The 10747-nt window shown below is 37.8% G+C and overlaps 1 protein-coding gene across 1 annotated transcript in view; it reads right to left on the reverse strand.

Moving 5' to 3' along the window:
• LOC102235794 (dynein heavy chain 11, axonemal-like) overlaps nt 1-10302 on the reverse strand; it is a 29329-nt gene extending 19027 nt beyond the window's left edge. Inside the window, exons 1-25 of the mRNA XM_023335912.1 lie at nt 10042-10302; nt 9466-9543; nt 9338-9393; nt 9131-9251; nt 8862-9031; nt 7477-7699; nt 7271-7387; nt 6981-7067; nt 6710-6868; nt 6513-6596; nt 6251-6409; nt 5988-6110; nt 5692-5814; nt 5057-5281; nt 4744-4962; nt 4424-4591; nt 4216-4341; nt 2740-2847; nt 2525-2656; nt 2284-2444; nt 1277-1433; nt 1016-1161; nt 803-919; nt 574-712; nt 60-152 (exon numbers count right to left, since the gene is read on the reverse strand). Coding sequence (XP_023191680.1) covers nt 60-152; nt 574-712; nt 803-919; nt 1016-1161; nt 1277-1433; nt 2284-2444; nt 2525-2656; nt 2740-2847; nt 4216-4341; nt 4424-4591; nt 4744-4962; nt 5057-5281; nt 5692-5814; nt 5988-6110; nt 6251-6409; nt 6513-6596; nt 6710-6868; nt 6981-7067; nt 7271-7387; nt 7477-7699; nt 8862-9031; nt 9131-9251; nt 9338-9393; nt 9466-9543; nt 10042-10302 — 3552 coding nt within the window. The remainder of the gene's footprint in view (nt 1-59; nt 153-573; nt 713-802; nt 920-1015; nt 1162-1276; nt 1434-2283; nt 2445-2524; nt 2657-2739; nt 2848-4215; nt 4342-4423; nt 4592-4743; nt 4963-5056; nt 5282-5691; nt 5815-5987; nt 6111-6250; nt 6410-6512; nt 6597-6709; nt 6869-6980; nt 7068-7270; nt 7388-7476; nt 7700-8861; nt 9032-9130; nt 9252-9337; nt 9394-9465; nt 9544-10041) is intronic.
• Between the last annotated feature and the right edge of the window lie 445 nt (nt 10303-10747).

A 10747-nucleotide genomic window follows, 5' to 3' on the forward strand; every position in this document is an offset into this window, starting at 1 on the left:
AACATATCACTATGTAAATTAAAGCAGCTGTTTCAGTCAGAAACAGAAGTGAGGCTCACTTGTTCTTCAGGTCTGTTACGTTCCTCACGCTTCAGGGACCCAGCTACAACCAGGACTGATTTTATAGCTCTTAAACCCCAATCATAATGATCCTAAAAAAATAAGGAAATATAGGCTGTGTAAGTCAAACACAATTAACAATTAGCATACTAACAGGTGTATTTTATTATGTCAGTCTGATAAGTCTATATTCAAATGTGTAAACACAAAAGATAAGTAAAACTCTGACAATGGATAACAGTGATAATAGTATTCAGAGTAACTTGCTCTTTCTTTATTTTAGTTTATCAAACGGGGAAACAGAAAGAGTTGGAATATAAACACAACATGTACCAGGATTTACTACAGTTGTTAAGCTGATAGCTGATAAATTAGATTAAACCCCCAACCTAAAACGTAAATAATGACAATCAGTCATAAAATAATCTTCACATACAACTTTTTAAGAGCATGCCAAACCATTTTTCAAATAAATTTTAGGTCAGGGAATTTTATATGTTTTTATGTGCATACCTGTTTTGACAACAGCTCTTTGCACAGAGTATAGAGACTGATGAACTTGCGTGCCAGCAGACGTGCATCAATGAACCCTTCAGCCACCAGCATGATTTCACAGATCAGTTCAAAGTCTGGGATGACCATTGCACAGGGCCTGAATTTTGGGCAATTAGGCAAGAGATAAGAAATTTCTGGTATATATGAACCTTTGCACTGAAAGCCTCTATTTATCTTGATATCAGACCTGAACAGAGCCTTAAGGTTTTCTGGGAGTTCTGCCCTTCCAGCGTAGCCTGGGTTCAGAGTGATGAAGATCCCCACTGTTGGTTTCAGTTCAATTTCCTCACCCAGAAACTGAAACCTGCAAGAATAAATTAATTAATGTGGGCAAACCCCCCCCCCAACATTACAAAGCCAATAAAAAAATACAACACACCCGTGATAGATACATGCATACCTCTGTTTTTTGTTGCGCACAGCATCTTGAATAGTCTTGACCTGCACAGCTACCACAGACAGGACATCCACTGAGATCCTGTTGAATTCATCAAAGCAGCCCCACACTCCTGTTTGAGCCAGACCCTTATAAATATTACCTATGGACTGAGGACACAGAAAGGAGAAAGATGCAGAATACATAGCATCACTCATTTTTAAAAAATGAAGGAAAAACTGGCACAACAGAAATTGGGAAGAACATGTTTGATGTTTATGATACCTTATAGTCCATTTGCTCTGAACAGTTGAACACATACACCATGATACCAAGGGAGCGTCCCAGATCTTTAGTTGTCTCTGTTTTACCGGTGCCAGCCGGGCCTGATGGGGCGCCACTCATAGTCAGATGGAGGGACTGGGTCAGGGTTATGTAACACCTTATTGTGGTGGTGTTGAGATTTAAAATTGATACAGAAAGCAAAGTCAAAATCCAGGATCGTAACAATGTGGATTTTAACCACATTACAATAAAAGTATTGAATATTTATCGATATTAATCATAGTAGAAAAATGTACCTATATTAACTTGCAAAAGTAATTATACCACTTAGGCTTTTTCACATGTTGTCATGTTAGACAACAATTTTATTTTTAATATTTAATGTGATGAACAAATGGAGAAAGAAGCTGGTGAGAGCTATTGTTAACATGGATAGAAAAGGAAAAACTTGAGACTGGGGTTAAGGTTTATCGTCCGGCAGGACAACAGCTATATAAACAGCAAGGGCAAAATGAAGCATGATAGATTGGTCCAGTCAAAGTCCAGACCAAAATATAACTGAGTATATCAGGCAAGACTTTAAAATGTATGTTCTCTGCTGCTTTCTACCCAAAATGCTCGAGTTTGAGCAGTTAATTGGTAAAGATTTAACTAGCTAAATTTGCAAAGGATTTAAAGACATACCCCCCTAAAATTTGTTATGCTCTTCTTTTTCAGGTCTATCTCACAAAATACCTATAAAATACATAAAGATATATGGTTGCATCATGATAAATGTGAAAAAGGTTTGGAACATATGACTACTTTTGCAAGGCATTGTAGGAAAAACAAGAACACTTATCTATTTCAAGGCAATATGTATTTCAATGTGGACTCTACTTTTTAATAAGCCTGCAGTGCGAGTCCATTATTAATACCTCCTTCAGGTTTAAAATCTACTCTCTATAAAATAAATATCATTAGGTATGAGAATATCATGAGTGGAGCTTACAACAGAGGCTTACTACCTATCAGTAAGTGGGGTGATAACCAGTCTGTTTGTGTTTCCCAGGTACTCATAGCTGAACTGGAACTGGGCGTCACAAATGTTGACACAACAGTGTCCTGTTTCTTCATCCCAGCGATGCCGTAACTGAGACAGCCATGCGAATGCCTGTCCGTTCGTCACCTAACAGGTGAACACAGTAAAACCAACAGTAGACTCCAATAACTCTTATGTCTATCATTCAAATAAGGTGTTTCAGATACCTTTTGAGTGATGAGACTGCCAACCACATCTCGAGCATGAACATCAATGGTGCAGATGGTCATTATTTTTTGTCTGTCTCCAGGACTTAAATCCCCAAGCAACATGTGGATCAGTGAGTTGAGCTGTGTGATCTTGAAATTGACAAAAATCACTTATTAGAAGTGCCTCTTTGTAGACCCACCAGTATGAAAAAATTCGGACATTCTCACCCTACCTGTTTTTTGTTGTAGTCTTTGAGAGCTGTCTCAAATCCTTCCTCCACCCTCTCAAAGGCAATACCCACATCTGTGGCCCACCACACCTGACTACCAGTTAATGATACCTATTTATGGGAAAAAAGAAAACAGAACATGCAACAATAGGGTCTTACTTCTCTAACTTTTAATAAAGGTCTGGTCAAGGAATGGGTTTGCAAATGAACCTGTGGCTTGAAAACCTACATACAAAACAACGGTTGCTACATTTTTTAACATTGTTTAATGTTGCATAGAACATACTGAATAGAACTAAACTTGTCAAATGTGTGCAAAAAGCACAAATTGAGGATACAGTTACTTCTACACAAATTGCAAGGATTATAAATTTTTTATTATGGGTTATGTTTGATAAATAATTTTTCTATGGAAATTTGCTTTTAAGATTATAAGGGCTTATTGCATAACAGGATATGCTTAATTTAGTTGCAGCAGTAAAATGAAATTTAATGGGAAATTTTTTACATTACTTAGAATTAATTCATTTGACAAATCAGAGGATTATAGAAAAAATTAAGTTCCTAAAATAGGAAATATTTATAGACAGTTCTTACTGAGCCCAGGTCTTCTCAGATGCAAATGTCCTGCACTAAAAACAATTGTTATTGTATGAATTTGGGTTGTGTTTTTTATTAATTACAAACAGTCCAGGTATAAAATTAAATACTACAAGATCATGTCTAGCATGTAAGGAGATTTAAACAGTCTGTATGAAGGATAAAGAAGAGGAGTAAGAGTTTTTTGAATTAGAGACTGTTTTGTATGATCAAATTATTGCTAAATCAAAAACTCAATTTGACATGGTGTCTGTAGATTTCAGGGAGTTACATATCAGACTTTTAAAAAACATTTAGATTTAACTTTAAGTCAAACATGGATTATGAAAAAATAACATCACTTATTTAGTTTGTATTAGGCTTACTTGATAGGACACTTCAGAAATAACAGCGAATTATATCGAACTATTAAACTCTATGTTTTCAAGACACATGGGCTACAAAATACAAAAAAAACTGACTTGGATTAGGTGGAATAACACTGCTCCATGTACCAGACTCAGTGTGACACCTGATCCAGGACTTTTGTTTTGTGAATGTAAAACACTCATATTTGGAAAATATTATGTTAAAATAATAAGCTATTATACAACATTTGTGGGGATTTTAAAACTCATTCATTCATGGCTCAAATTTTGCAGGAGTGGCTGCTGAAAATAAAAAAGTGTATGGCACATAAATCATGACTGCCTCAAGCTGTCAACCCCCTTTATCAATTATTTAATCTTCTTATGCTGACATTGGTCAGTATAGGTATGGCTTCAAATATCAAATGAGGAATCTTTTCAACCATAATTTCTTTACTCAAATCCACATCTGTTTTTAATGAAAGAGAACCAATCTGTGTTTCAAAATCTACAAATATGCAAAAACACAAACCTGTGCAGGATAATCAAAAAGCCACTGATCTCGCGGTTTGTCCTCATAGGCACCAACAGCCTCCTGTATTTCTTTCCTGACTGTACAGCGCATGTTGCTCTCCAGGGCATTTAACCAACACTCTGCCTGGGAGAACAAAAGGTTATATAAATTGATAGACATGTATATATATTTATATCTAAGTTTTGTTTATAGCTGTATAATTTACCTGTCCTTCACAGACACATGGCTCTGAGAAAGAAACATATTCTCTCTCCCGGCTGTACATCCCAATAGCAACTGCCGCTCCATCTTCATCCTCTTCTCCGGCCTCGTCTGAGTCCTTGAAGCGAAGGTCTGCTATGTTGTCAAACAACTTCAATAAATGGCGGGTCACCTGAAAATTACACCCAGTTTTCTTCATTTAAATCTAGATGAAGCACACTTTAGTACTCCGCACACATACTGAGTCAAAATTATTTATAAATGCGCTGCGGTAACATTTTATGGATCGGTTGTTTTTAAGACAATACCAATAAATTGTGGCACCTGTTTGGGCTGTGTTCCCTTTGACACAATCTCCAACAAATCTGAAGCTGAGACAAAGTAAAATCTGGGGAATGTGAGTCTCTTTGTTTCCAAATACTCAGCTAGGGCCTTCTCACACACAGATAGCCTCTGCTGTAAGGTTTCCAGGCTGTCTAGGAAGCCAAGCTTGTTGGTTACATTCACCACATTACTGTCCTGCACCACTTCAGTCATCAAACTCTAAAATGAGACAAAAAACAAGATGAGGAGATTTAAACACACACACACACACACAAAAAGAAAAGTATAAATGTGTGCTAGGCTGGGTGTTAACCTGAAGGTCAGTGTGAATTCCTTGAAAGAGCTCTGCAACGTTGGCCAGCTGGCAGCGAATGTCATCGCTGTTGGTGAAGATGCTGTTCAGGTGTGCCCAAGTTCTCTGAACAGACATCCAGGTTGAGATAACTAGGTCAGCCACCATTAACTTCCTCTGCCATCCGCTCACTTCTGACTGGAAATACTCCACATATTTGCTCATCAGGATGTTCTGGAGTTGCACCTGAGGGTAAGTGAATATGGCAGATTCACAGCTCTTGTAGAAAACTGCTATGATGTAGTCACACATTTCAGCATCTTCTTCTTGTTATTTATTTATTTTTTGTTGATTGGATAACTGATTTCAAAGAGCGACCAAAGTGATCAAAGTGTGGTTGAGCATAGTTTGCTTATTTAACAGAAATGCAAAGCAAAATTATGTATTGCCTTAGAAATGTACTCATACCTCTGACACTTTTGCTGCAGAGGTATGAATAGAGGCTGCTGCTTTAAGCCTTTTGAAAAAAAGAAAGCTCTGAAGATTTGAAGAAACAGGAGGTTGCATTCCACTTACTCACTTAGGATTGTCAAGTCTTGGAAATCTGAGAACCTCCACCAGAACGATGCTGTAATGAATCCATATAACAAACTAACCTGGTTGTCCTCCAACGTTTCGATTAGATTCTCATCAGCTTTGAGCAAAGGTGTTCCAGTGCTGTTATGAGTCTCATATGACAGCGACATAACACTCCAGGTCTGTGTTATCTCTGCCAGTACCTATATTTCAAATGGATATAGTTCAATCGGGATAAAACAGCAATTTTGACATTTTCATATTGACACCCATGTATTTTCTTTGAAACAAGGTAGACTCAACATGCAACTTTTCTTTAAGTTTATATTCGGCAATTTTTTATTTATTCAAACAGCATCAATTCCCTGCTTCCTACCTTCTCAATGCCCATTTCTTTTACAGCTTTGTCCACTATGTTTTTAACTTCATCCTCTACACGGTGTAGCTGTAATTCTAACAGGTCCCCCAAGGTGGTGCCCTCTCCCATCACAAACCGTACCTGAGGATCATAAAGGAGATTTGCTGTGCTGTGGTTGTGATCAGAATATTTGAACCTAGAGAGAAGTCCTGCAACTGCAGAACAGATGCATGCTAAGCATGCAGAATCGCAGCACAGCGGGAGCGTATCGGTTCTCATACTCCTGTAGTGTTCATGAGCTGCTGCCAGTGTCTCTCTCTGATGGCAGAGTTCTGCAGCTCGTTGACTGCTCTCAGAGAGGTCAGCAGGTTTTTCACGGTTGATTCTAGACCCAGATAAACGTCCCACGCTCGCACTTCCTTATCTAGCATCTTCATCTCCTGCAACGAGAAGCAGCAGTGCAGTGAGAGCATGAAAGTGAACACGTTTTTCACTACCACAAGTTAAAACAGGTCTGGCTTCTTAAATATATGCATCACGTACTTTAGCAAAACGTCGGAGCTCCATGTCCATCAGCTCAACGTTTATCTCTGTCCATGGAGTTTTTGTCCACTCTTTTATACTTGTCTAGTATTGAAGAGTTTTTTTGGGCAAATTTTAGAAAATGTTTCTAAACCACAGTATTAAAAGATTATTTAAGAAAAACTATTAGAATATCTTTTATGTCTAATAGGTTGTACCTTTACAAAAATGATCATGTCCCAGACTGCTTTGACAAGTATGATATCAGAGCGACACTGGCGCAGCTGTTTGTACTCAGGGAAGCTGACCTCAAATAAATCAGCTGTGTCCTGCAGGTTCTTCATTTCCATCTCAATCCCTGCAACTGACTGATGACACTAGAGAGAAAGTTGGTGGTTCAGAGGCGGTTGCACTTCTGCTACTTTGTAGAGTTTCATTATTATAACAGTTTTCTTAATATGTTGCAAATTAACCTTTTCCATGGCTTACCTTATCAATAAGGTCATATGGCTCCTCCACATTGATCTTGAAGATCGATTCTGTACGAAATCTCTCTCTGAACTCAAGCTGCTTCACCTAAAATGTGAACATTTGGAAAATCTATGATGCATGTAAATTTGCTTCAATTTCAAAGTCTACAAATGTGCGGACCCTGGTACCTGGGTCACATAAATAATGTAGGAAAGGAAGGACAAAAGCTAATTTAGGTGTATCAGATATCAAGCTCCTTGTGGGTGGTTTCCAGACCGACATCTGACCTTGCTCACACCTAGCCTCACCTCAAACCGAACACATTTTCTGCGTATCACTGAAACTTCGTTTGACTGCAGTGGTGCAACTTCGTGTTTGACCGTGAAGGCAATTTTTCTGACACTTTTCCACTTCTCAGGCAGCTCCTATGTTTTGGAGAACAGGAGTGAAGAATTTCATGTGCTGATGGCCGCACAAAGCCCTTTCTGTAAACAGACTTTGCACTGGAACAAACCTCCAGCTGTGTGTAGACACTCTCTGGAAGTTGCTGACCATAGGACTTGAGTAGCTCTGCAGTTGACTTGAGAGGTTTGAAGTGCTGTTCATTACTGAGCTGTCTATCTCGGATGGCCATGAGGTGTCCCATTATGCTCACCAACTCTGCATAATCCCCATCTGATACTTTTGTAGAGAGACCTCCAGCTGTGTCCTCCATAAAATGGGACAGCTCCTTCACACTGTGAAATAATAAAGATTGTAAAACAAATATTTCATGTGTTATCATACAGAATAAGGTAAGCTGAGACACTGAAGAAGTCTAGTGGGTTAATCAGGGGACACAGAAAACTGTCAGTGACAAGTTAACAGAAGTTAACACTTGCAAAGATGCAAAGTTCCAATACCACAGATGGTGAACCAAGAGAGAAAAAAGAAACAGGGAGTCTCTTACGATGTAGAATTAAATAAAACTAAAGACAAGAATTTAGAGAAAAGCGTAAATACATACGAAAGAACAGAATAAAACTCTAAGGAATTTTAAAACTGAGGAACTAAGCATATGCACTGACTGATGGCACTTTTTAAATTTCGTTGTTCTTGTGACAATGACAACAAAGATTTATCTGTCTGTCTGTCTGTCTGTCTGTCTGTCTGTCTGTCTATCTATCTATCTTTCTATCTATGTATCTATCTATCTATCTATCTATCTATCTGGAAAGCAAATGGTGACGAATCCTAAAATAAAAAAAGAAAGAAAATCTTAGAAAAATTTAGGTTTTAGGACATGGAAAACAAACAGTTAGGCTTATGACACAGAAGAACACATTTTTTGCAACCTTTGTCAACCAAAGATGAACTGAACCCCCCCTGAAATGTGTTGGGAAAGAAAAATGATCAATGATTCACATTAAGACAGACACAAACTAATGTTAGCCTAGCTCTGAACTCAACTCCTCCACCTAAAATCTGCAGGAGGAAGAGATGGGTGAGAATGTGAATTGAGTTAAATATATCTTTGGATATAAATGATGAATCTAAGAGCTTTATTGGCAATTCTTTGTCAGAACACTGGGGCAGCTTTCTAAACTGAGATAAAACCCTCGCTGGAACAGAATGACATGACAAAACGCTGGTTGGGTCAAAAATATTTGTTGATATGGAAAAGGAAGAAAGACTGCAGTAATTGTATATATGTATACAAATTTAGACCTTGAAAAGAACACTTATTGGGGGTTTTGAGGCAAAATTAATCCTGATTGTCATATCTAAAGTCTGGATTTTTGGCAATGGTCCAAATTATGACCATCACATTAAATATTCAAAACCAATTTCTATAACTATTTTGTATTTCTGCAATGATTTCTGTGGTGAATAAGAAGTCCTTGTTTGTGTTTGTCTCACCTTTGATTTACATGGTTCAGAAGGTGCTCTTTGAACATCCAGCTCCACTTTTTGATGACATTCATGAGTGTGTGCTTGAAGGGACAGATGTCCAGCTGCAGCCAGCCACAAAATACCATCCTGTCCTCCATTTTGCTCACCCGAACATACAGAGACTCAAAAAGATTAATCTAGATGAGGAAATTATCCAGTTACTCTCATTGCATTATTAAGTTCTCTGAGTGCTAGAATAACAGTATGAACAATTAAGTCACATAAGTGGAACGCACTTGATCTTTGAAGTTTTCTAAGGTGGGTGGGTTCTTTTTCAGTTCATAGTCAGCATACAGCTCGGCTTCCTCCGTGCTTAACACGTGGCCATAAAGCAGAAACTGCCTCATAAATTCAGACCTGAAAGAGCGAGATAAAAAAGGAAGACAAAATAAATAAATATAAATCTCTGCAAAGAGGATATTTCATAAAACAAATCATCTGACCTGTCATCAGTCCAAAGGTAGCGGTAGCTAGAAAATGATGCCTGATATTCCCTGACCTGAAAATCAAAACAATGTTTATGGTTGTGTACTAAATAAATAATACATAAGTCTCTAGAAAAGAGAATCACCTTGGCGACCGCGCCTCGTGCCCGTGAGCGGATAATATGACACATTTCTGACAAATCCTCCATTTCATCTATGTCAAACTAAAGGATGAGAAATCGGGGTAATATAGGGCTTTACAAAACTTCACATACATAGAAACCATTTCAGTTTTGATACTTTACAACCACAAGTATGTATTTTATTTTGTCATTTTAGGTCATACAGTAACTGTGACTAACACAAAACAAATCATTAGTGTTAATTGGATTAAAAATGTTCTGAAAAACTGACTTGTCTTAGTATTTTTTTTTTTTATAAGATAGCATAGGAGCTGTAAAAATAGATACATTTTCAAGTTTGAAACCTTGGAATATCGTTTTATAAACTAACAGTGCTCCAAACGTCTTTACAAATGTATCCCTGACCTACTCCTGTGTTTATTGGTTCATTTGGGGAATGTTTGCTGGATTAACTCTCACAGACACTTGAGAGTTAATCCAAGTGTCAAATTTCAGATTTTGAAAGATTTGAAAATCAGATGAATATTTCTATAAGACAGTATGCTTTCACAGTGAATACATAATCTAAATGTATAGTACCTGATAGTTATCCATCTGCTTGTGTTTTGCCACTCTGAGTATGAAGGATCCCATACTTGCAATGTTGGTCACCATTTTGTCCACAATATCGTAGAAGTTTCCATCGTGACTCAAGTCCAGTGAAGGGTCAAAGGTCATTTCACTGCTGTTGAGTATCAATTTTATTTCAAAGAGGGGGGTGATGCGTTGAGCTGCATCTGTGTTGTCCACGAAGTACTGCAGGGAACAGCGTACTGCGTTGGAGAAACCTGTCACGATCATCCGGTCCACGTACTCTGTGTACGCACGCCATTCACAGCCGCTTTGATCCATCACACCTAGCAGAGACTGGTTCTCCTGGATCACAGTGAACAAAAAAAGTTATTGGTTTACAAATACAATGCTTAGCAAGAGTATTTAAACCCATTTTAATCATTTAAATTTTTTACCTGACAACCACAAACTTTAATAGATTTTTTGGAGATTTTACATGACAGAGCAACAACAAGTAGTACATAAATATGCATCAGAAAGAAAGTAAAAGTGCTTTTCAATGTTTTCCTAAAGAACAATCTATATGTGTTCTGGATATATATTCAGCACCCTCTGCTGTGATACTCTTTCAAAAAAATCCAATGCATCTCCACCGTGAAACAAGATCCAGGCAGTATTGAGCTCTGGGAATCCATTTCTTCAGAGATAGGGAAAGTGCTCAGAGTTAATGTGA

This window comes from Xiphophorus maculatus, chromosome 6 (assembly GCF_002775205.1).
Source record: "Xiphophorus maculatus strain JP 163 A chromosome 6, X_maculatus-5.0-male, whole genome shotgun sequence".
Taxonomy (NCBI): domain Eukaryota; kingdom Metazoa; phylum Chordata; class Actinopteri; order Cyprinodontiformes; family Poeciliidae; genus Xiphophorus; species Xiphophorus maculatus.